The sequence below is a fragment of the Microchirus variegatus genome, assembly GCF_963457635.1.
Source record: "Microchirus variegatus genome assembly, chromosome: 17".
Classification (NCBI taxonomy): domain Eukaryota; kingdom Metazoa; phylum Chordata; class Actinopteri; order Pleuronectiformes; family Soleidae; genus Microchirus; species Microchirus variegatus.
This window is the reverse complement of record NC_139818.1, coordinates 11,494,897-11,521,268: the sequence shown is the minus strand read 5'-3', so window position 1 is coordinate 11,521,268 and position 26,372 is coordinate 11,494,897. Positions and strand designations below refer to the sequence as shown.

Genomic DNA, 26,372 nt, shown 5'->3' with positions numbered 1-26,372 from the left:
TTTCTCCCAAAATGTTATCACAATCATCCTTTCCTTTTTGAAATATCCTGCTCACAGACACACAAAAACAGAACCTCCTAGGTCGAGCCGATAATTCAAAGTAACATCATGAACTTGTATGAAAAAGCTATGAATGAGTTAACTGTCCATTCACCCTCAGTGGCTTCAGCTTTGGTTCAGAGAGAACCAGTGCCACTGTAGATGGGGGAGGATTTGTGATCCATAACAGGCTCAGATATTTTCCAAACCAGACCAACTGGAACTTAATTATTTAGTACTGCAGGTCTGCTGCTGTGCTATATGGTCTGTCACCCTGCTATGACAGGGATTTGCCAAGCGGATGCGTCATTACCATGAATGAAGTCAGAACTATCATACATGTTGCTAAAACATGTATAAAACTATTTTTAAAGGTGCCACAAGGAACATGTTTTTCTGTTCTTCATCATTATTGTAATTCTTTAAAAAAACAACAAAAAAAAACAAGTTGAATGGAACACTGAGAAACAAACACACAACTTGCTAAAGATTTGATGAAATGCAACACCAGGCAAAGCTCAAAGCAGCGTCACATCAATGGAAACATGAAACATGATTCCATTTGTATTATCAGATCACCTCCAAACAAAACAAAGTGCTCCATTAAAAATATAACTTTGATCTTTTTAAAAGATAACAATTGCTTTATTGTCACTAAACGCAAGCACCAGACAGTGAAATTGGGGCAGAGCTTTTCGTTTCAGCAGACTAGAATAGAAACTTTCTTGCGTACGTTCAATCAATCATTCACTCAACAGAATAGAAATAGTAGAACATACTGTAAAATATAGATGTACACAAAATACTAGGTCATTTATGCAAAAGAAAAGTACTACAGAGAGTAGAAAAATAGTAATGTAGAGAAAAATAAATACATATATATTAAATGTAAAAGGATAAAAACACACAAATACTGTTGAAAGCAGCTTGGATGTTACACTTGTTGCCAGTAAAAGTAAGACAAGGGCCCTTCATTAATGTAGTAAATAAATAAATTAATGATTTTAATGTATTGATCATTGTTGAGTACGTTCTAAAAGCATCCTTAACACACACTGTTTGGTTCAGCTTGTACCCCTCGATAAATATTTAATTATGTCAGTTGAAGAAATCATACGACTACCAGGAAGATAAATTCATGAACTGCAGCAAAGGGGCATTTAAAAATGTTTAGAACATTAGTGAAAGTGAGGAAACATATCCATTATCTACACTCTGAGAAATAAAAGTGCAAAGTAGAACAATAAAAGGTTCTTCGGCTTGTCCTCATAGGAGAACCCTTTTTGGCTCCAGGTAGAACCAACCCTTAGTGTTACCAAGAACCCTTTTAAAACCATTTATTTGGGAAAGGGGGTTTAAAGGGTTCTCTGGATCAAAATGGTTCTTACTGGAGCCATTGGTGTTACCAAGAACCCTTGAAAAACCCTTTCTTCTGGAAAGGGTTTTTCAGAAGCAAATGGTTCCAGGTAGAACCCTCAGCCCTTGTAGAAGAACACTTTTAGAACCCTTATTTCTAAGAGTGTACCGCTTTATCCCCCACCAGAGGGTCACAGGGGGTGCTGTGCCAATCTCAGCTGACATAGAGCGATCAGTTTGGACAGTTCACAGGTCCATCACAGGGACACATATAGAGACAAACAACCATTCACTCTCACACCCACGTAATGTCCAATTTACCTAATCCCCATATTACATGTTTTTGGAGTGTGGGAGGAAACCGGATAACCCAGAGAAAACCCACGCACACAGAGGTTAGAAAATGCAAACTCGAAAATGCACTTTAAAGGTGCATTATGTAATAAATCTAAACCAACCAGCCATAAAATCCTCTTAATATGTCACAGAGACTCAGGAATAATGTTCATTTAACATACTGAACTCACCAACAACAACAGTACAGCCAAAATATTTGCATTAAATAAAATCTTTTGCAGACCGCAAATCTTTTGGCATGATGTGGCACCACCTACCGCCGTCTACCAATCAGCTGCCGAGTAACCATGGTTTGCCAGTTACGTCTGAGCTAATGGCAGAGAAAACCTAAAAGATCTCGGTATTTTGAATTTGAGGGTGGTTATTGGCCACATTCTTACATATGGGGCCTTTAATTTGAGCTTGTTGGTGTATGAGCTCATGTATTGTACCGATAAACAGAGTCCGGAGCAATATCATGTTTTGTGGACATAAACCGTAAGAAGCCGTCAACTCTCCTAGTGTCTTTTTAGTGTCTGCTTTGCTGGTGAGGATTTACTGTGTTGACTGTGGTGAGGATTTGACCATCATCTGCCTCATCACAGCACTGACCTCTTCATCACAGACCGGAAAAATCTAACAAGGGTCACTGCTGTGTATCAAAAATAATCCCTGAGGTATTTTAATGTCACCTCTTGATCTTCGTGAGGAGGAGTTTTATCAAAGGGAGGTTATAGGATTTTTTTTTTTTTCTTTCACATAACAAAAGCAATTTGCTTTAATCCGAGCGGCATTAAACAGCACAGGGGAGAGAGACTGTGTCTCATGGAGAAAAAAAAAGAAAACTACATGAAACATGCTGCAGAAGATTCAAAATCCTCACAAATGGAGCAGCGTCTGTGCTTCCTCATCAAATATTACACGTCAATAACCTTTTTTTCTTTACATATTAACTTTTACACAGGTAAAACGAAACAGTTCTTGACAGATGGTGTTTTTACTGTCAGCATACTCATGAACGAGGAAGGTTTTCATGGAATTCACTGCTGCCAAAGTACTTAAAGGTCCAGTATGTAATATTTAGGAGGGTTAATTAGCATAAGTAAAATAGACTACCCATAAGACACCATGTTTCTACAGCTGCCCAAAACTGGGTTCATCTCTATTTTTTGTTTCAGCACTAATATGATTAACAAGCCACTGTTTCCATCACTGAATATTGCTGTTTTACTGATATACATATGTATTTCATTCATGCAAATGACTTAGAGCTGGACACTAACAAAACTAACCGTTTCTCCCAAGCCTCTTGTTTTGAATGTACAGTATAACCTGTTTTGAGATTATTTTATTTATTCATTTCCCAGGACATGAATTGCACTAAACAACCATACTAACCTATACTATTCACATTTACTTGGTTAATTATTTCTCTTTATTTGAATTCTTACTGCCAGATACAAGCTTTTTTGAGGGTGAGACTTCACTACATTGTTAGTACTTGCTTTGGCTGCCTGATTTTATAAAAAGAAGACATGAACCCCCCCCCTGCATGCACTTAACCCTTAAACTACTGCCTTGGCTCTGCATTTCCATCATGTTTGAGTTAATATTTTACTGAAATGTTGTCTATTAGGTGGGAAATGCAGGCGTGAGAAGAAAACGGGTGACATTTTCCATCCTATACTTTATATTCCACAGACAGTTTTGCAGTTATTTAAGGGTTAAAAGAAGTATTGACAAGTTATTGCTTGTATGACAATGAACTGCATGTCCTTTCTCAACAGAAAACCATTGGAAAATATCACGTATTGCACTCTTTTCAACACTTAAGTTACTCCTCTTTGGTGTATCCAAAAAAATGCACTTTCAGGAAAAGAAAAATGCATCTTTTCGGCTTTATTTGTTATGATAAATTACATTAATTTTAATATATGCCACAAATATCAGTTTCTTGAGTCATTATACTGTCTTCTTTTGACATTAACATAGCTTGTGTCTGTCTCTTTCTAACAGTCCTATCGAGTCCTGTCAGAACTTCTACGAAGACTTCACGCTGCAGATTGACATGGCGTTTAATGTGTTCTTCCTGCTCTACTTCGGCCTCCGTGTAAGTTGAAGTAAAGTTGTTGATTGATCTTTGAATGTTAAACGTGTGCGAATCTCATCTTCCACTTTGAATCGTCTGCAGTTCATTGCTGCCAATGATAAGCTGTGGTTCTGGCTGGAGGTGAACTCAGTGGTGGACTTCTTCACCGTCCCTCCGGTGTTTGTGTCGGTGTATCTGAACAGGAGCTGGCTCGGTAAGGACGCTCATATTTACGTCACTCACACATGCTCATTAACTATACAAGAGCTGTACAGTACAGTGGAGGGTTTAAGCCTGTATTTCCCAGCGGCCTATGGCGCCACCTGGTGGATTTGCCCTGTGTTACTGTGGTTACTGTTTCCTGCCAGTGGTGCTGGAATACAATCATTGCTCTAATTGAAAAATACACTGATGGATAAAAACAAAAAAAAGGTAGTATGCTTTGTTGGGAGCCTGAAAACTAAAATTTAATATACTAAATATGTGAAGATCATCAGTCAGATAGTTCTATAAGCAATTAGTTTCTTTTCTCTGTAACAAACCTGCTGGAGCAGCCACTAACAGCACAAACACCAACAGGAATTAACAGCCTCTACTTCCATCATATCATCTTAATGAGTGCAGTTGCATAATGTGAGGGTCTTTTTGTTGATGCCGACGCCATCTAGTGGACATAAAGAGAGTGTGCGTGTCGTTGGAGATGGTTTTGTGATGATATAATGTGGACTATTATGTGTATATAAAGAGAACATATCACTGTTTGTAGCACCTTCAGCAATTACACTGTACTGTGAGAAGCAGTTGGACTATCTTCTATCTAGGGTTCTGACTTGAAAAATGCAATTAGTCAAGATTTTTGAAAGATAATTACCATCTTAGTAGACAAAGGTTTGTTCCTGGGTCCAGTCTATGTTTCCTTGCGGTCAATTTAAATGGAAAATTCCAATGTGTGTTTCTTTAATGTTATATTATATAGTATGCTGCCTATTGCTTTGCCTCATATGACTTCTCATTTGATTCCTTTGAATATATAATGTATAAATTACGATAGAATCTCGACCATGACGGCTTTTTATAATACAATCTTTATTGGCTGAATTCCATTTAGTTACTTAAGTTCCAGCCTCCCAATAGAAATGGCTCTTGTTGGCTCACTGTCACACTGGGATATACATATATTATATTTTTATATATAATGAAAGATAAAGATTAAATGTAAAGATTAAATACACTGTTTTTGTCCAGTCAGAATATTGTGGTTACAAAAACGCTAGTTTCCTTCTTTTCTTACTTAAACACAAGTGGATTTTTTTTTTCTATCAAACACAATCTCAACCCAAACAACAGGAGGAGTTCAGTTTAGTAAAACTGTGGTTAAACAGGTGACGAGGTCTTAAGCAGCTGCGCTTCCTAAACTCATATCTGTCGACATCTCTCCCATGATCCTCACACTCTGTGCTCAGCAACACTAACTGGTGCACAACAAGCTTGCAGGTGTGAAAACAATGCACAGACACAAAGTGCATCTGCTAATAAACATAAGAGCATTTTATTTTTTAATAATGCATGAATGCAGACGCTCAAAAGAAAAGTAATCCTGGTAAATATTAAAAGATAAATCAGTCATTACTTTTCTTCATGAGATATGCATGTGTTTGTGGTGAGCACATGAGCATTTTTCATCCCTAAACAGAAAGCAGCTTTTATTATTATTATTCTTCTGATGTTGACTGAAATATCTGAATTGAAATCAGGTGTCAGCTGGTTTGAAGTAGTTTGCATGACTGAGATATTTCTGTTTTGTTATTGTGCATGTTATTATTAGAGCACAGACAGTGTTATTGCTGTGTTATGGCTCAGTCTAAGCTAACATCTTAGTGTCATATATAGATTATACACATGTTACATTGGATCAGAGTTATTTGTTGTATTATTGTATAGTTATTGGAAACTATGGGATCTGTACAGTAAAACAACATATCAATGTTGTGTGAATCAAAACTAAGCTGATTTCCAATACTTTTCTCTCTATTCGATAGAAATATCAAATTATATTTCTGGCAAAGTTGGAAAAGGTGTGCACAATGTCATTTTGAATAGAAATCTATTCAAACCACTTCTCTAAATAAACACTTAAATCTCTCAGTGTTTTTGTGGGAATGATTTAGAATACAGACAGGATTTTTGCTGACGACAGAAGTGACACATATTCCAAGCTTTAATTCACATGTCAGATTGAATAGATTGTGCAGACTTGGGTCTCAGTCAGCTGCTGTGTTTTTTCCTCTTTGTGGTGACATTTTTCGTGCTGCAGATTTGGCTTTAGTGCCGACGACAATAGCAGTTGTTACATCAGCTGTGATTCATTGAAGGATTATTGCAGAATTGCTCAATCCACAGAGACACACAATGTCTGCCAAAGCTTCAGCTTCATGTTTTTATTTATGCTGATCTCTCACAGAACTTTGTTTTCGGCTATAAATACGAGACAAAGATACACAATGTTCTCGTCTGAGATAAGAGAGTGAAATTTGGTTTGTCAGGAGCAGCTGCAGTGTTTGAGAGATGAGATGTGGGTTACATTGTGAAGCCAGCTGATGGACAGACTCACTGCCTATTCCTTTCCCTGGATGAATCCTAAAGAAGCTTACACTCTAATATCCTGATGGGAAAAGGGTTTGCTTTAAGCTCAGTGAACACGCCAGATCGCCACGAGGATGCCATAAAGGTCTGAGGTAAATCGGACGAAAGACCTTCATCAAAAAAAAGAGATATTTTTGACGCCAACCTCTATGGTGCAAATACCATGAGAGCACCTGATTATTATTTCTGTCTTTATATTGAATTTTCTTTTTATGTGATATGAGGCAAGGTGGATACCGAATGGCAAAGAAGGTGATGTGAAGCAGATTTTGGACTTAACTTTGGACACAAGACATTTATCAGACATGATTCCTACAAAGATGTTAGTGTACAGGGCGCCCGATGGTGGCACACGCTCTGAGGCAATAACGAACACAAGAAGGCGAAAGAAGTCGACAGGGGAGCTGTTTCAGAAGGGCTACAGGGTCAAGATGGGCCACGGGCAGCTCACAGAGAAAGAGGACCAGGACAGTGTCTGCTACAGCTTGGGTGCATGCTTCCATGTAATCTCCTACTGGGGTAAGATCTACAGGACGTAGGAACGAGGGAAATCTCATCTGAGGCTCAAGGCTGGCACGTCCAGAACTCTTTGGACCTGAATGTGTCAGTTGGAGCAGGTTCAGGTTGAGGATTTTCACAGTATTATGCTCCCAATCTGGCAAAACGCTTACTTAAAATGAAAAATGACGAGGCACACCGCTGTCCACATTGTTGAAAACATTTTTTTAATAAATATTCACACCCACACATGCACGTGTTTTTAGCTGAGTGAGTGCCTGTGATATTTGATTTGTGTCATTTGGCATTGGCACAAATCTACTCATGCAGGGAAGTTCATGTGCCAGATTAATGCGTGTGGAAATGGATTTGACTTGATGGCTCACTCTTGGCCGAGGTGGCTGTTGATAGTTTATGTTGCAGTGACACTGCAGCGGATACAGCTTTTTTCACAACATGAGCCAGGCGATGAATCATTTGGCTTTTAAACTCAGCTGAGAACTTTTTTTTTTTATTTTTTGTTTTACTGCAGTGCACCTAAATGATGAAACATAAACAAGAAGAAATGAGTTATGTGGCTTCAGCCGAGGCTTTTGTCGATGTCGATTTATGTGTGGACTTTCTGGGGCTTTTTTGGACACAAACAGCAGTAAACAATGGCAGTAAATACACACAGCTTCAAAGATGGGATGGTACAGTCAGTCAATAACGGTGTATACTATAGGAGCTGAGGCTTGTGTTGACAGTGCAGGTTTTTATTGGATATAACACCGTCCTTGAAGTCTTGGCATCAGATTCCATTATTTTCCTCCCTCAGATTTCAGATTTGACGTCATGTCTGTTTACTCATTCAATTTGGCATGACAGCGTCCACCTGTTTTTACTCTAATCCAGGTTTTTATCCCTTCCACATTCAGCTGTAATGAAACACCTCTCAGGTGGAAGTTGGCGCTTTGTGACTCTCCTGAGTGTAACACAGAATTATGAGTTGATGTAGAGAGATCAGATTTTTCCTGTCTATATTCTGTTGATTTGTTGAAACACTGCATGTTGATTAGGCCTTTGTTTTCATCAGTCAGAGTATTTTTTTCTATCACTATAATCCACTGAGGTTTATAAACATGAATGATGGTATTAAAGGTATGTTGTGTCTATAAAAACCACAGTTGAATGCTATTGATCTTGTCTGAATCGTTTATGATTCACCATGTGAGGTCATTTCTTTGTGGTCTTTTGTTTTTCCCCTCACAGGCTTGAGATTTTTAAGGGCCTTAAGGTTGATACAGTTCTCAGAAATTTTACAATTTTTGAACATACTAAAGACAAGGTAAGTGCGTGGATAGTTTGTCTCACTTGTTATCAGTGTGTGTGTGCACGACTGTTATGTTTATGGAGATGTGTGAAACTTGCTGCACATGCAGTGACTCTCTCTGTTTAAACACAAACATGCCACAGTTTTACTGTGCTTTTAAGGGGAAAATTAATATTTAAAACCAACATCGATCACATTGTGGGCACTCAAAAATAAAGTGGTATCATTTTGCATGTTTGGACTTGCAGTTCAGTTGCAGGAATATGCTGCATACTGCACGCTGCAGAACTAAACTGCTTTGTCTCTTCACCACATAGAATTCAATCTTTTTTTTTTGCACAGATGTTGTGTCAGGAAGAGCTTATAGTGCAACAACATGCTTTAGAATAATCTCCTCACTCATTCACGCAGATGGAAGTTAAAGGAAAATAGAGGTCATGCAGGGACTTGTATCACAATAAGACATACACTACATCCTGTTATCAATAACCTAACACATATAAATAGTGAATGCACTTCAATATTCTCGTGTTTTTTATGTCAAGTGAGAAAGAATTTGTTAAATGTAAATACACAAGTAGATGCAATATAAATATACAGCCTGTCTTAAAACAAATCTGTTAATGCACATGTTTCTGATTTACCACAGCAATAAAAGCAACTTTTTTTTTAAGTCTCTGTCCAAAAATTATATATATTAATTATATCATTTTGTGTATTGGAATGATTTAAAGTCGGTCATTTTGACTCATTTGCCGCTCTAGAACCCCAGGATCTTCTTTCATAATGACATGTAAAATTTGCATCTTAGAGCATATACAGAATCTTCCACTGCAATGACTCGTTTTAAACCAGCTGTCTGTCTTTTCTTAAACTAGCAACTCAATCAAGCTGGTGAACTTGTGTTCAATCTTCATAAGCACATGGCTGACTGCAGCAGGCTTCATCCATTTGGTAAGTTAATGTCATTGAATGAATAGCTTTTCATCTTAGGATGTTGCTTGTATTGTGGTAAAGTATTATAACACATCTTTAAATTGGTTTGTTTTCATGGATGTATAAAATCTCTAACTCTGTTCCAGGTGGAAAACTCAGGGGATCCGTGGGAAAACTTCCAAAATTCCCAGGCCCTTTCCTACTGGGAATGTGTCTACTTGCTCATGGTTACGATGTCCACCGTTGGCTACGGAGACGTTTATGCGAAAACCACCCTGGGTCGCCTGTTTATGGTCTTCTTCATCCTTGGTGGTTTGGTAAAAACACATCTCATTACTTATATATCGCTGCTTACAATCCTCCCTGCAATCAATCATCACACTGCACCAGGTGTTAACATAATCTTCACTGGGACGCTGTCAACTCAGGATGATCTGCATCTGTTCTTTACAATGAGGTGTTTTATTTTTTTTATTTTCCATGTCACGTATGAGTTGTTTATATCAATGCGCCATTTATTTGGGTATAATGCTGAATAATTGTGTTCTTGCAATTTAATTTGGATTTGTGCATCTGTTATTAATTATGAAGTACTGCGGTTTCAGGTGGTTCCACTCTCCTGCCTCCCCTCCCTCCCTCTTTACAACAAACACAATGACACAGGGTGATTTATTACAGCCCAGCTTTATGGATTTCGCAACATTACCGTATCTCACTTCCTGCACAAATATCGAAAGCCACACATTTTTATAGAATAATAAGCTGATTGTGGGGGGGGGGGGGGAATTGAAAACATCCTTTAGGGGATTTAAAGATCTGATAAAGTATGTAGCCAGAGGTCACACTGTGATCTGGATGATGAGGCAATATTCACTGTAGGATTAAACTGCACTGAAAATATTTTAATTATGGAAAAGAGCTGAGTATTAAAATGATAGTTCTGCCAAAACCAAGTCCTATATCTCTGTGGTAAGACCCTTACATCAGTCACAGTCTTTTTCATGATCAGTAATCAATTGTGATCTATAGAATGTCAGATTTAGATGAATAACAAGTAGAGTTTTAAATAGAAACAGTGATCACCTCAACTTTATAGAGGTGATCCCAAGCTTCTGAATTTAGAGAAATAAGGGGAATTACTACTACACAATTTATATGATATTAAATATCACATAAACAATGTTTGATGTGTTAGTATAAGCAACACACAGAAATAATGAGAATATTATCCGAAACAGCTGTTATTGTCTATTTTACAGTAAATGTAATTTAAATTTTACCACCAAAGTGTGGCCTTATGAATCAAAGTCCTCACACTGACAGTGAGGGATTGTTGTGCAGCAGTGTAGAGACATGAAGTGAATGTTTGCTGTCCATTTAACTGGGCTTTCTAAATTGCACCGACATGTGTTTGTTGGGCGAAACATGGCACATAAGGCTTTTTCTTAATTTTCTTGATTTTCTGTCACAGATCGACATTCCACTCATCCGCTGTTATTTGTCCTCCTTTTTTCTTCTTTTCATCCAGTATCCGTAAATATTGGCCTTTTTTTTCTCATTCTCACAATTTATCTTTATACTTGGAATGGAACTGTAAAATAACTCATTTTTTCTTTCTCCTTTTTCCTGTTAATTAAATATTAATATCCTGCACATAACAGTAGTATTTCACTGTTAGACTCCTTAAAAACTTAAATTAGAGGACCTGCTCTTCTCTGCCTATTTTTTTAGTCTCTTCTCCTGTCTTCTATCTTCTCCTTAGGCCATGTTTGCAAGCTACGTCCCTGAAATCATAGAATTAATAGGAAACCGCAAGAAATACGGTGGTTCCTATAGTGCGGTTAATGGGAGAAAGTAAGTATTCAAGGAGGCTCTGCTGCCTCCACTGCAGTAGAACCTTCTCTGCATGCCCTTTTCTTTTTCTTTTTCATGCATGTAGGCCATGTTTGCTCGCTACGTGCCAGAAATTGCTGCTCTCATCCTTAATCGGAAGAAATATGGAGGGAGTTATAACTCGACCAGGGGCAGAAAGTAAGTCAAACAAACTAAAAAAAAAACAACAACTTTGAATGGTGTGGTTTTGTGTGACTCAAGTGGCCCTCTCATAAAGAGGCGACATAACATTTGAAGTGTAACGACCTCAATCAGCACTTAAGTCACACTGTGACTGAAGAACTTGGCCATGATAAATGTTAAGTTGCTGCCGCTTCCATTATGTGTGTGCAAGGTGTCGCTGCTCATCAATGTTCGCCTTTTACACAGCAAAAATATCTCCATCTTAGTTATTTTTGTCTGTGAGCCGAGTCCTGAAAGTCCTGTTTTTGTAAAACAAGTGAAAAAAATCGAACAGTGAACGTCATTTTGAAGGAAAATTTGAGAGAAGTTATTAGTATTAGAGGCATTTTGAATAGTCAGATTTTTTCCACTTGTTTAAAAACAGACAAAAGTGACTTGACAAGAGTCTGTGTTATGATATTATTGCCATTCTTAAAGATAGTACGTGTAGGATTTTCTCACCATGATAATAACAATGATTATCTTTAAAATGATTAAAATACTTGACTGAACAGCCCCCTCTGTGGCAACAACTGACATGTACACAATAACAAATGATCTACCTTGAGCTTTGAGTTACAACAGTAGTTAATGTGTCTAACATCATAGGAAATAAAATAAAAACTCACTGTGAGAAAATCCTTCATGTTTTGTGGTGGTGGTGGTCTGTACTCATCTGTGTGGGGAGAATGTCAATCAAGTATTTGCACTCATAAATTCCTAAAATCCTAGATTTTTGCATCACAAAAACTATCAAAATCAAATCAAAAATAAATAAAGCTCATTTGTAACTGGACATAAACTAAACTTTCCTACTGTGTGTATGTGACTGCATCTCTGATTTAAACAAATTAACGCCTTCATAAATCAAAGCTGAATCACTTTGTGTGCATGTGTTTTTGTAAAAACCTCATGAATAATAATTTAAATCCAAACTAGAGTCGTTAATAAAATAATTTGATTTAATCACATTATTTAAAAGTAGAGCCTTCTCTGCAGCAATAAAAACACAGTCATATATTAACATTCATTCATTCAACTCAAGTTTCAGTGATGAAAAATGACCAAACCCATACATCTAGGCCTGTGTATCACCGCTTGCTTATTATTGATTTCCTTTTATATTGATTTATGTTTTCTCTGCTATGCTTGCCTCTCTCTTTTCTTCCATGCTCTGCTTTTAAACCGTCTTGGCCTTTGTCTTCAGTCTGACCGACACCCTTAGAATAAAAATTACAGTTAAAAGTCATTTTGACCCTTTGGTAAATACACTAATCCACTGTCTTTAATATGTTTGTATATTAAATATAAAGCTAGAGCATGGGGGCAGACAGTTAGTTTAGTTTAGCTTGTGACTAATGACATTCCTATTTTTTTGTGCTCGGACTACGACAAAAAGTAACTAATAAACAATCTAAATACTGTACATTAATTGGTGATTATTTAATTTGTGTGGATTTGTATTTGTTTTGAATGTAAAGCGATAACTGCACTGCGGAGCATTGGCTTGTAACCTGGAGGGTTGCCGGTTCATATGCCTTTAAGCAAGGTAGGCTTGTGTCAGGAAGAATATTTGCCGTCTGTGGTGACTCTGAGATGAAGTGACGAGATTATGACCTGCTTGCTCCAGCTCCATATCTAATGTACAGACATGAAAACTGGAAATACCAAAATGTCAAAACTATTCTTTTAATATTCCGATTCCGATTCTGGATGCCTCGAAACAAAAATGATGGCTTACTGTATTGTAGCATGCTTTTGTTATACAGACTTGTTAGCATCATTATCATGACTATTTCCTTCCATCTTCTTAATATCTTAATATACCTTCCTCTTATTGTCTTTACTTGTTGTTATACCATCACAACTGTTGTAACGACATTCTCGTTTTCTGTGTTTTTTCCTCTGCAAATTAGAGCAACAGGTGGCGCAAAAAATAACAATGACTCTGATGCATTGATTGTAGATTAAAGCCATGAAGAAACACTGCAGTACAATGAGACCTCCAGCTGTGCTTCTTTCTACGTTTCATCCTGACGAAATGTTTACACCCGAGTAAACACCTGAAACAAGTTTTTAAATATTGACAAATCAAATATAAAGCTTTCATAAAATATTCACATAAGTAAATGCAAATGATGTGGAGTGGAGATGCACTGAGTGCTGCTTTCATAATCTCCATCTCAGTAAACTGTGATCCTTTCTAATCTAAATCCACAGTGCCCTCTGACCTCGTCAGTGACGAACATCAAACCTCCCTCCTGGAACGTAGTTTGGCTCATTTATCCCACACAGATTTCAGGATACAACACCACTGAATACTTTTCACTCCCATTATGTTCCTCTCATCTCAGATTGATTTTAGGACAAAGATGAAACATTACATTTTTGTGTGTGTTTGTGTGCTTGTTTGTGTGTTTTCGTGACTGACTTTTATTCCCGCTACATTTTTTTGTTTGTTTCGTTATTGTTCTGCACCTTGTTTTCTAGGCACATCGTCGTCTGTGGTCATATAACACTTGAGAGTGTGTCCAACTTTCTGAAAGACTTCCTACACAAGGACAGGGATGATGTCAATGTAGAAATTGTTTTTCTTCATAAGTAAGTACATTTATTTGATTCATTTTTATTTGTTCGTCAAGATAAAACAATCACATGCTTGGCAGATTAGAAACATTATTCCTCCTCAGATTATCTGGATTTTCTTTTCTCTCAGTATTTCCCCTAATCTTGAGCTGGAAGCCTTATTCAAGCGCCATTTCACCCAAGTTGAGTTTTACCAAGGGTCTGTTCTAAATCCACATGACCTGGCCAGAGTCAAGGTAAATTCTTTGTTTGTGTCTCTGGAGAAAACGCTGCTGTTTTGCTGTCTTTTAAGTAAACACAACAGTGTTGTTAATTTTCATTTCGTTTGTGTTTCTGTGTGATTTTTGTCTTCAGATTGAATCTGCCGATGCCTGTTTGATTTTAGCCAACAAATATTGTGCTGACCCTGACGCTGAGGATGCAAGCAACATCATGAGGTAAATCACAAGGCCCTCTCAAAGATTTGTGTTTGACATATGCCATTTCAAGAAGTGAAATCTGCAAATGTTTGCTGGGACAGTGTAAGGGGAGGAACTTCAGGCTTTACAGGTATTTACCAATGATTATTATGTGAGAGTAGAAGCTCTCTCGGAAAACTCTGAGCCAGTATTAGCATGTTGTCATGAGGTGAAAACAGCTAAAAGAGAAAGAGAAGAAATAAAGTAATGCAACATTAGCAAAAGTGATGCCTGAGGGGACAGTACTGAATATGCAAAATTATACACCAGGAAATGTCAGTGGAACAAAAGTTTTCTGTTGCCTCTTTAAAAATCACTTCGGATTGAACTGAGCAACATGTCCTCTTTAACCTGTGACAGGTATTTGTAAGTCCAGAGACAACGGGTTTAAATAAATGATATAAAGTGTCACCAAAGTCCAGTGTGTAAGTGAGCCTGGCTTTCATTGCAAGCACACATACAAACTCCTGGTTGTTTACTTTCCTTTTTTGGAAAGTTATTTGAATTTGAAGGAGAGTTTGAATAAACATTTTCCCTGCATGAAACAGTCATATGTCCATGGACATACAGTAGATGTCCATAACTAGTTGTTATGTTCTATATGAGAAGGAAGACAGACTGAAGTTTGTTGTGTCCCCTTTTTCCTGCATCAGGGTTATATCAATCAAGAATTACCACCCAAAGATCAGAATCATCACACAGATGTTGCAGTACCACAATAAGGTTAGTAGATTCCATCCACAAAGACCATTAATTACATAGTAAGGTTAGGTTAACCCGATATAGCTCGTTGTTTGATTTACCCACATAAAATATAAGCACTGTGGTTCTGCCCAACAACTGTATACGATCAAGTTATTGTGTATTTTGTTTCCCTACCTTCAGGCCCATCTTTTGAACATCCCAAGCTGGACCTGGAAGGAGGGAGATGATGCCATTTGCCTCGCAGAGCTGAAACTTGGCTTCATCGCCCAGAGCTGCCTGGCTCAGGGACTCTCCACCATGCTGGCCAACCTTTTCTCCATGAGGTCTTTCATCAAGGTAGACGCAGCTCAGGTCCATCCATCTGTGAAGACTGGCGAAATTTAAAAATTGAATTTGGTTATTGAAGTAGTATGAAAAGATGATGGTTATCCCAGATGAGGCTCATATATAAATATAACTCAAATGTCAGCACGATTTTTGTTTGCATTGTTGTGTGGCACAAGCTCATCTGTGTTTTTTATCATCCCATCTCTGTCAAAGATTGAAGAGGACACATGGCAGAAGTATTACCTCGAAGGAGTAGCTAACGAGATGTACACCGAGTACCTGTCGAGTGCCTTTGTGGGCTTGTCCTTCCCTGTCATTTGCGAGTACGTACATTGAAACACTGACTTGTTTGAAGCCAAATATATCCTCAGTGTTTTTGTGTTTGCCTTTCTGCTGCTTTTGTTACTGTGTTTCCTCACCAATTTATGCTCTTTTTATTATGTTTAAAGAGTCAGAACTAAAGATTTTAACCCTTAAGGCATAGTGTGTAGGATTCAGCAACATCTAGTGGTGAAGTTGCATGTCACAGTTGAATAAGTGAACCGATGGTCGCCTTCAGCCTAAAGCATGGTGGTCCAACATGGAAGCCTGTGTAGAGAAAACCTGCTCCTGATGTATAAATGAAGGCCTATCCGGATATTAAAAATCATTTTTATAATTATTATAATGATCTCTGGAGGCCTTTGAAGGAAACGGTGAAGCTGCAAGAAACCATGGTTGCTTTTTAATGATGGACACAACATCCAACAATTGTAGTAGTAAGAAAGCAAGAAAAAAGAAAGAAAGAAGTTTCAACTTGTGAGTTCCTAAGCTTTGTCAAAGAGATTTAGCCTATTTACAACACTGCACCACAGGAAACATGAGTGCTTAGTCTGGTTAATTTGAATCAAGTGGTATATTACAAAGTCAAATTATATTTGTGTGCTCTTTCCACAGACTCTGCTATGTGAAGCTAAAACTACTGCTCATAGCTATAGAGTACAAGTCTGATCAAAGAGAAAGCAGGTACGTGCGTGTGTGTGTGTGTGTGTGCTCACAGTGGATCATTGGGATTCGCTCAGATTAGATGCACAATCTTAAATACACAGGTGTGTTTGCTGTCGGGGATTTGCATTTGGTGATGAGCGTATTTTAAATCGGGTCCTCTGTTTGACAGCAAACACAAAATGTGTTTAATTAGTGTCTAAATTGGTTTGTTAACAAACATTTCCAAATGATTGGAGGAGGTGGTAGTTAGCGACATTAAACACAGCTGAAGCTTAGTTTAAGTGGTGTCCTTAATGCGCCGATGCTCATTTTAAACCAATTGAAGTGTCACTTCTATCAGCTTTCATCGGCTTAATTTAATAAACAGAAACTGCCCTGTCAAATGATTGGCAAACAGTAACAGTGCCAGTGATGAGTGCAAAGTGTTGCATTGCAGTTTGTGTGATATAACTTTCCCATGCTAACCCCGTTGGTCGATAACTCTTAACAGCACCTTGATAAATCCTGGGAATCATGTGAAAATGCAGGAGGGAACCTTGGGCTTCTTCATTGCCAGCGACGCCAAAGAAGTAAAGAGGTAATGAATGAGATCAAGCTATATCTCTATTCAGGCACAATCTGTATTTTAATAACATTTCCTCTCAATATTTGACTTTTTGATCAACAAAATCTGATATTATATACTAATAATTAATATTGAGATAAATCCACAAGTTGCAGTCCACTACCCTGAGGATGGCTAGAGTAGATAATCAATCATTTCAATGAACTGAAAGGATAACTCCGAGAGAAGATCGTCTCATTTTCAAGGAGATCCACAACACAAACAGACAAAGTACAAAAACCAACAGCAGAGAAAAAGAAACAACACTCACACATACATACAGAAAAAGCTTCCCGAAGCTTTGCTAATCCACCACCAACCAGTTCACCAAATAATGTAGAATATAACTGTCTACACACAACCATGTTGGTTTGTGTACATGCATCTACACATAATGTGCTTTTTAAGATAAATTAGATAACAGACAGTACTTATAATAAATCATATTCTTTATTTAAGTATTGCAATTATCCAGATAAATTGGATATATTATATAGTATATATTTTAAACAACATTTTACTGTTGCAGTGAAGCAAAGTGGAACTAATTTGAAGTAGTTTATACATAAAAAAATAAATAAAGTAAAAACAAAAATACATTGTATTTAATGAACTTAGTTCCAGGACTAAGTACAAAAACGAAGATTCTTCTTAAATGGGACGCCTGTTTTCTTTTTTTCCTAGGGCGTTGTTTTACTGTAAATCCTGCCACGACGACATAACTGATCCCAAAAGAATAAAGAAATGTGGATGCAAGAAATGTAAGTGATGCATAAACACTACATTAATAGTCACAGACTAAAGTGGCGCATGTGAATAAACTCTTTGTTAACTCTGCTTTTTGGGGGATTTGGATACAATTATATTCTTGTTTTTGTAGTTTACTTCTTACGGACACAACCAGTAAAGAGAAAGAAATATTTTAAGACCACACGTGAATTCAGTCTTAATATGCATTATGTCTCTGTGGCTTGTGTGGTTGGTTGTTTGCCATGTTGCTGTTGTATGACGACTCTCCGTTCTGTTACATTTCATTGATAATGTTGTGACATTAACAGGCGTTCAGACTGTTAACACCCCCAGGTACGCCCAGGATGGATCGTGTGTTTGTCGACCTTAAAACACATCATGTCCTTCTTAATGTTGTTTCACATTTTTCCTGTTTTTTTTCCTTAACCCATTACAGGTAATAATTGCATTTATGCATTGCATTTAATTTACATTTATGCATTCTTTTCCTGCTGCTTGGGAATTCGGCACACTTTTCTTTAAAAAAACCAAAACTAAACAAAAAAAATCACTTTAAAGTGATATATTGTGAGTAATGCGGATTCATCTCCCTCTTTAAACACAGCCTGCTCCCCTTGACTGAATGCACTCTAAATGTTGCATGCACAACAGTTGATGCTGCCTGGTTCCCTGGTTTTTATGTGCACGTCGCTTTTCAATTTTAGAACAACAGTTGTGCATAAATTACCTGGATTCATTCTTGCTCACTGGAATCAGTAATACTGCAGATCACCACCAGGTGTCCCCACAGTCCTCTGACAAAAACAGCATCCTGCAAGAAGAGCATAAAAGGAAAGTCATCACATCTGTTATTAGGAAGTTGTGCAGGATGTGTAAGTTGAGGGTGTCAAAGGACTTCATAGTCTCAAAGAAAGCCTTTCTGTTTTTTGTTTTTGTTTAAAAAAAAAAAAAAAAAAAAAATCCAATATATATATCTTAAAAAAATCTAATTAACTTTGACTCATGATTAAATTATATAAATGTTAGAATCAGAGAACCAGTGCAGACAAGAGTCATGGTGTAAAAACAACCCCGTTGATGGTGATGTTAAGGTGAGGTCGAGTGGTGAAGTCAATAGAGAACACATGAGGACTACTATGCTGGAGAAACTTAACATCTGCCTTCCACCCCAGCTCACCCGAAAATGTTCTACCCCTTTAAGCCTCATGACCTTGGGACCCCGTGATATTTCCCACACATGTCCCAGAAATGACCCCGAACAAAAAAGTGGAAAAATAATTCCTGAATTCCTGATCTGACATTTGCACGCTGTCAAGACGTAGTTGATCTAGTGCATCCCAGCTGTGGTCTTCCTCTGTGCCCTGTCTTGCCTTTAGTTCACTCTTCCTCCAGAATGACCCTCTACATTAACCTACTGTTCCTCTCCTCTTGTCTGAACCTGTGACTGTAGCCAAGACTCCCGTCTACAAGAAAATACGACTGGCATGTTGTTTTGATTGCGGCCGCTCAGAGCGAGGCTGCTCTTGCATGTCACTTAATGTGCGTGGTAACATGGACTCCTCTCAACATGACATCCCACTCTCTGTTACTGAATGCACAGCCACATTACCTGCCCGTAAGTTGTTGCCATTGACATCAAGTCTTCAGCCTTCGTATCATGCACTGTGGTAACTGTGCAGTGTCTCTGGCTTGTGCGCTGCCTGGCTTTTGTGTCATTGCTGTCGTGGATACAGATGTTGCCTCAGTGTTGGAGCTTTATTGTCATTTTGTCCTGTGCTGCTGCTGCTGCTGCTGCTTTTGTAGGTGACCCGACCCTGTTGTGTCGCATGCTGGTTCGCTGTTTTGCTGCCGTTTTGTCAGAGAATGTGAATTCAAACTGACCTCTACTTCAATTTGGGTCAACAACAATTTTGCAGGGTGTGATAATGAACTCTCCCGTCTAACATGGCACGCTTCTGCTTCTGCTGATCTCACCAACATATTTACAAGCAATTAAACCTGAAACCTTCAAAAAAAAATTGTGCTGTTGTGTTTCCCTGCCACAATTCTCTTGTTGCACACTCAATCTTGGAAATCCTGGTGGAGGGTTTGCTGAAATGATTTGTTTTGTACTAATAATGTCACTAGAGAGGGTACTTTCATCTTTCAAGAACAACTCCAGTAACTACTACTAATAAAATGTTTAATGGCTGTTCTTTTCAGAGATGGGTGAACAGGATTGGATCTGAGATATTATATGTGTGAACAGACAATTATTTGAGAGGTCTTAAGAGCACCTGAGGGGACTCTCTGAATATAGTTGCACATAGTGTGGTTAATGTACTGGTTTTATTAAATTAAGACCGAAAGGTTGAGCAACCATGGGCTAAAGTCTAAAAAAAAACTATTCAGTGCATAACCCAGTTTCACATTTACTGCCATAGGCAAAGCTCATGGTGATATTTCCAACTCTTTTTATTACAATGCTGAATCGTATTGGAATTGACTGAATTGTGCTGAATTGAATTGAGCTGTAGAGGAAATTTCAGTTCAAGTGTGATTGCCCTTTAAAGCCAGAGGCCATGTTAAGTTGTACTGATCTATCACAGGAGGCATGAAGAATGTGTCCAAGTTCACACAGCGTTAATATAATTTGCTGGAAACATTGTAGTCTGTCATAGGTTTTTAGCAAACGTCTCTTGATCAAAGACCGTGTTTGTGTATAGCTGAACATCTCTGGGCGTTTTCCACTCCTCGACATGTCTTCTAGGGTTGTGTGCTGAGAGCACCGCCTGGCTAGCTAAGCTGGAGCAGAGCTCTGGAGCTGCTGTCGACACAGTGCGCGAGGTGCACAGAGCGAGGCCTTATACGGCCTGACATGGAAATTATGTTTGCATTTTCATTTTTGGAGTGCTACCGGTTGTCATGAAACTCAGCCTGACAGTTCCTAACCACCAGGCAGCCGAGTGCCCCCACCCCTCTCCTCCTCTCTCGTTGTGGGACAGATGCTAGCCTGTTAGTCCTGTGACTCTGTTCGCGCCCTCCGATTGCAGGCGACAGATGCCAGGACCAGCAAGGTCCCTGTTTGAACATTGCTGTCACTGTCCTGCCTTAAGCTCATTGCATGACCTTTATTGTAAGCAAGGGGCTGAAATAAAGTCCTAATGAGCATGTGTGGTACTCGTGGCTCCCAAAAAAAAAAGTGACTCACAAAGTTCCATGCATCTGTGCAGACAGAGAAAAGGAATGGAAAACAGTTTTTGGGAAAAAATACACCATAGACTTGAGAATAAAAACATATACAAGTCTTGTTCCATACATTTACCCTGACTTATATTGTAAATGCAGGTCGACACAGTGAGCACTGGATTTTAAAATACATCCACATCTTGGATAAAACCAGGCTAAATTTGGTTTAAATGTTTTAGATATCAAGGTTAAACAGTATTGTATGACATACCATTTCAGAGTGGGCTGTAATGAGCTGCATCACTCTGAAATAACACATCACTTATATGTAACCTTGATAAAGCAGAACTCTATAATCAGGGTGGTCAATCAACCAGTCAGTTATTTTTTATTTTAAGGCAGATATATTAATCATTCCTTTGTTTGACTGTTTAATATAAAAGTAGGTCACCATTCAAAATTGTCCAAACTATTAATTATTTATGAAATATGTATTACAATTAACCAGATATAAATAAAGAATAATCACACCCATCATTGATTTAAAAATATATATTATTTTCCTGCCCTATACCTTGATGTAAAACAAAAACTTAAACCAAATTTACCAACAAAAAATCAAATGCTTGATTTAATTCCTGTGATGTGACTTTTCATGACAGACACTGAGCCACTGTTTAAGTTCACGAAAGCACATATGACTAACTGAGCCCTTTTTGTTTCTCATTATCCATGCTGTGTTCAAGGCTTACCTGTTTTTTTTTTGGTTTTTTTAAGTGCCTTTAAAAAAAACGTCCCCAGCCTCCAGTCCCTGTTTGTGATTTATTTTCATTACGACCTGTTCTTCCCTGTAACCTCTCATCTGTCTCTGCATTCTTCTCAGCTAAAAATAGCTATAATGGATATATCAAGTCAAGTAAGTTTTGATTTCCATTCTCTCGTTTTGCCACTTGTTTGTAACCATTTCCACTTCCATCACAGTGTGAGCTGTCTTTAATCTGCTGTGTGTCATGGTTTGCTGCTCATAGCTCGATCCAGTACATCATCATCCGTCTTATGCAAAGCATGAGGAGACAGTTTGTGTGTGGGTTTTGGTTGGTACAGCTCGGCAGTAGATGGTGCTACTGCTTCACTGTTGAATCAACTCAGTATACATTTTAAATCTATCCGTACAGTGAAGATATATATTATAGATGGTTTAGAGCAGATTTGTTTTTAAAGAGCAGTCAGGTGGGCCTAAAAAACAGGTTAAAACAAGTGTTTAGAGAGTTAGTCTGATATTTTATCGATTCTCGTTCGGCCGTTGGAGGAGTGTGAACCTTGTGGGCCTTCAGCTTCATCCACTGTTACAAGATTTGTGATAAGCACAAAATATGCCACAATGGTATTGTCCTGGAGAACTGCTGTGCATGTTTGACACGAGGCAGATGAACAGTGGAGGTCTGCAGCTGAAAGCATAATCTGCTCGACAGCTGACTGTTGAAATAATCATCTCTATTCTCTAGTTTTAGCTCCCAGTCATTTTTTTCCTTTCTTGGAGTAAGAGGACCAGGTTCCTCTGTCTCCTTCTGTCTGTTTAATGGTGTTATCTTTACCAGTTAGGTCTCTTTTATAACACCAAATAGTGAATTAAGTCTTCTCTCATTAGACATAAACTGCAGGTCGTGTTTGTTAACGCACATTGTCAGCTCCTTGTTCTTATGGCATAACAAATGCTGGAACACCTGAAAGCATATTTATTAATTCATGGTTATTATAAATAACCAAGCAAATCTGAAACTTCATTGGTGGCTATGGCAAGTGGTTAAGTGGTGTTTAATAAAAATGAGATTTTTTAATAATTCAGCTATTAGCATTCTTGTGCCAGAAAGAATTATCCCCCAAAACCAGTGATTGTGGTTTAATTATGATAAGAGTCACAAGATGTTTTATTAACATACACACCGTAGGTCTCATTGAAGTCAGTTTAAATTAAATCCTGTCTTGTGGTTCAGGTTAACAATTGAAGAGCTACTTCTCCCAAATCACAATGCAAGCATTTACTTACGTCCCCCTTGTGGTGTTCTATACAGCTTGTTTCATTGTCTCTGAGATTTCTGCCTGCACCTAAAACAGTCTGTGCTGCATCTAAATAAGACTTAAAAAGAATAAACAGCATGTTTTTTTTTTCCTTTTCTTTCTACAAAAGAAGTAAAAACATTTTGTATTGTTTTGTATTAAGATGCAAGCAAGTACTGCGATTCCATAATCCCTAGATTAAATATTCTTTTAAATATTCTTCACTTTTAAACAATCAGAACCTGAAGTACACACGAGAAATCACTACTTATTTGGTGCCTTACACTAAATGAGCAATTGGTGACCACTAGAATGTGATACATGGAGCTGCCTTCATGCCCATACATTTAGAAAATGATTAGATTTTTTATAAATTAAATTTACAGTGAGACTATATTTTGATTGGCTAGTATAAGCATTATTTGTTCTGCCACTTCGGGCGGTCCCACTCTAGATAATCGACCAAATCGGACTATTTTTTTCTGCAGAAGGAGTGAGAAATAAAATTTAAAAAACATTGGCACATAAACCCGATAAAATATAGCTGTTGACATCGCTAGATACCACTAGGGATTTGTGATTTGGACGTAATGAGCCATTCCAAATGGAAATAACCCATTAACCTGACTTGTACAGCTGCTGATTATGACTCCTCTCCATTTAGCAGTAAACGATGGCCCCTTAATCCAGTTATCAACTTACCAATACGAGTCAGCTAAACTGAACTGCAACTCAGACAAGGTCAGTAGGGGGCCTCGTAGCGGAGTCTCTACTGTGTCGGTCCCATTGGTAAACAATCGCAAGGGAAGCCTGCTGCCCCCCGCTGTGCCCTCCGCTCTGAGACTGAGCTTCCTGTGCTCCAGAGACCTGGCTCAGGTGGGCCGGCAACCAATGGTGGCAGAAGAGGCCAGGCGGCTCCAGCGGGCACGGAGCCTGCCGGTGAAATACAGCTACCACCCCAGTCACTCCAGTAACGCCACACTTGGTCACAGTAAGGGCGAGCTCACCCCCCTCCCCCCCTCCGCCGCCGTGTTTGGCAGGCCTGTGCTCAACAACAGCACAACCAAAGCATGTGCTTGCCAGGCTGGAGTGGTTGCATGTGAAGCATTCCTTACTAATGACCCAGTGTGTGCAGCTGTCAGCTGTGAAACATTAAATATTGAATAGGACGAGCAAGCTGTGAAGGGCCAGTGTGTTGGAGCTTCCCTCTCCACTGGAACCCGACCCCCCTCCCTCACTTCAACATCTTCCATTATGGTGTCACTCTTAGACATGTTAGCAGTGCTTCAAGTTGTGTGTTCTTCTGAAGAGGAGCACGATCTCTGAGACTATTCATTTATTTTAATGAAAGCTCCGGTTTCAGAAATGGAAGGGAAGAAAAAAAAAAAAACACTCCACGGTCATTTAAGTGTATTTTTCATGACCTGTAACAAGCCATTCCCAGTGTAAATGATGGCTGTTAAACAGTGATTAGTGAACACACTTTTTGTTTATTTTACCATCGAGGGCCACAGAGCAGATTTGTTTGCCTCCACTCTTGATATTAGCTCGTGAAAATATTAGCGTGATTACTTCACTCAAGGGTAGAACTTGTCGTCCATTTCCTATGAAGAGCTCATTGCAGTAGACATAAAGACAGTGACCAAGGGGCATCTCAGCTGCACATCAATCACTGTGGCACAAAGACCGACCTAATTAAATGAGCCCATGATGTCACTCCTGAGATGACGACACACCAGCAGTCTGATTCAGCTTTGGCTCAAAGTATTTATGATGTTCACAGGTTACTGTGTTAATTAAATGGAATTGTGAGTGATTATCATGGCCAAACAGTGAAGCTAGGTCTAAAGAGACTTGTTCTAACGGGATTTTAATAGTTGGAGGCATTCGTGGTTCGATATTAACGGAATCAGGATGTGGATTTGCAGCAACGTCTCTGGTTCAAAGATTTGACTTTGGCATGATGATGATTAATGATGGCACAATTGCATGATTACGTCTCTATACACAACAAAGCAAATGATGCATCTTGTAATCATCATGCAAACATTTGGACTGTTTTGTGTTACACATGGTTTCAAATGTGTTGTCCACACCATCTTGTTCACCCAACCTCACTTCCTGTCTTTGTATTCACTCAGCTTAAATGGTGCTGTGCTGTTCTTGCCGTTTACTGATGTGTGAGTTGTTTTTTGTGGTGTGTGTGTGTGCGTGTGTGTCCTCTGACAATTCCCTCTCTCCCACCGATGCATTTCGTTGCAGTTGAAGAGGACCAACAGTCGACCCTGTCGCCCAAAAAAAAGCAACGTAACGGAGGCATGAGGATCTCTCCAAACTCCTCACCTAAAATAATGAGGTAGGAGATCAATGATGACACGTCTGATGTGTCTCACTGTGTATATATGTATGATATACATGTGTTTGTTTTTATCTTCGAATCTGTTCTGATAAGTTTATTAGCTGGAAATGAGTTCCTTTGAGAGCAACACGACACAATACTGGTATATTATCACCTCGTTAAACAAGAGATTAAGAGATTAAATTAATTCAGTGATGGATTCAGTGTTGATTGTTGTTGTTATTATTTAGTAGATAAGAGGCCCAGTTTGGCCCAATGGGAGGTGGAGGTCACAGTGTGACAACATGTTAGACTAATTTTAACATGAAAATCTACTGTATGCATAGTAAATAGTAGTTGTTTGGCAGAAATTGAATATACTAACCATGAGTATGTTTGTGCAAGTATATATACATTTAAATTAAAATGTTTCATAGCCTTTGAATAAGGCTTATATCTGTTGTTGTACAGCAGCCCGAGAAGCCTGACTTATTTGTGGCATGATATGGAAGTGTGAAAGGGAGATTGCTGGATTTGAATTATCCTGATTTATTTGAACAATAAATTAAAAACAGAAACTCCTTAGCAGCTAAATTGGACTCTCTGTTTACCATTTGATTGCTATCATTGCATATAACTACTGTGGTTTGTCGTTGCTGTAAAATACTGTGCGCTGCAGCTGAAAAACAGGTTGATAAGAGCAGTGAAGATGAGCCAAAGCAGTTATGTGCCATAAAACCAAAGCAACGAGTTCAAAGACAGTAAAAATGCTGCATAGATTTGAGGGTAACTGCAGAGTGTGACACTGGTGATAACTCTCTGTGGGCTCATTATTACAAGCAACACCTTTCACACTGTGTGTAATCACTGATCCCATGATGATATCAAGATACGGATTAGTGTAATACTGAGGAGCCTTTTCTAAAATATGTGTGCTTTTATTAAAATGAAAAAACAAAAGGAAAACTGATTTTTGATTGCTCCTAAATATTTATATCACTCCCAAAAGTCGAGTATCAGCTCTACTGTATATAAAAAAAATATATATATACATTAAAAAAGATAATTTGCTGAGCGCTTGGTGAAACAGCGTGTTCATGAAACAGACTTGCAGAAAGGCTCTACAG

The 26,372-nt window shown here is 38.4% G+C and overlaps 1 protein-coding gene across 2 annotated transcripts in view; it reads left to right on the top strand.

Annotated features, from left to right (window-relative positions):
• LOC310939413 (calcium-activated potassium channel subunit alpha-1a-like) overlaps positions 1–26,372 on the top strand; it is a gene marked incomplete at both ends in the record, with an annotated part of 90,213 nt that overhangs the window by 47,610 nt on the left and 16,231 nt on the right. For both annotated transcript variants that reach the window (XM_083904160.1, XM_083904159.1), the window contains 16 exons: positions 3,748–3,841; positions 3,923–4,034; positions 8,213–8,288; positions 9,152–9,227; positions 9,356–9,526; positions 10,972–11,063; positions 13,755–13,865; positions 13,981–14,086; positions 14,205–14,287; positions 14,962–15,031; positions 15,194–15,349; positions 15,554–15,663; positions 16,277–16,345; positions 16,818–16,904; positions 17,616–17,692; positions 25,170–25,263. In XM_083904160.1, the coding sequence (XP_083760286.1) occupies positions 3,748–3,841; positions 3,923–4,034; positions 8,213–8,288; positions 9,152–9,227; positions 9,356–9,526; positions 10,972–11,063; positions 13,755–13,865; positions 13,981–14,086; positions 14,205–14,287; positions 14,962–15,031; positions 15,194–15,349; positions 15,554–15,663; positions 16,277–16,345; positions 16,818–16,904; positions 17,616–17,692; positions 25,170–25,263 (1,584 nt within the window). The remainder of the gene's footprint in view (positions 1–3,747; positions 3,842–3,922; positions 4,035–8,212; positions 8,289–9,151; positions 9,228–9,355; positions 9,527–10,971; positions 11,064–13,754; positions 13,866–13,980; positions 14,087–14,204; positions 14,288–14,961; positions 15,032–15,193; positions 15,350–15,553; positions 15,664–16,276; positions 16,346–16,817; positions 16,905–17,615; positions 17,693–25,169; positions 25,264–26,372) is intronic.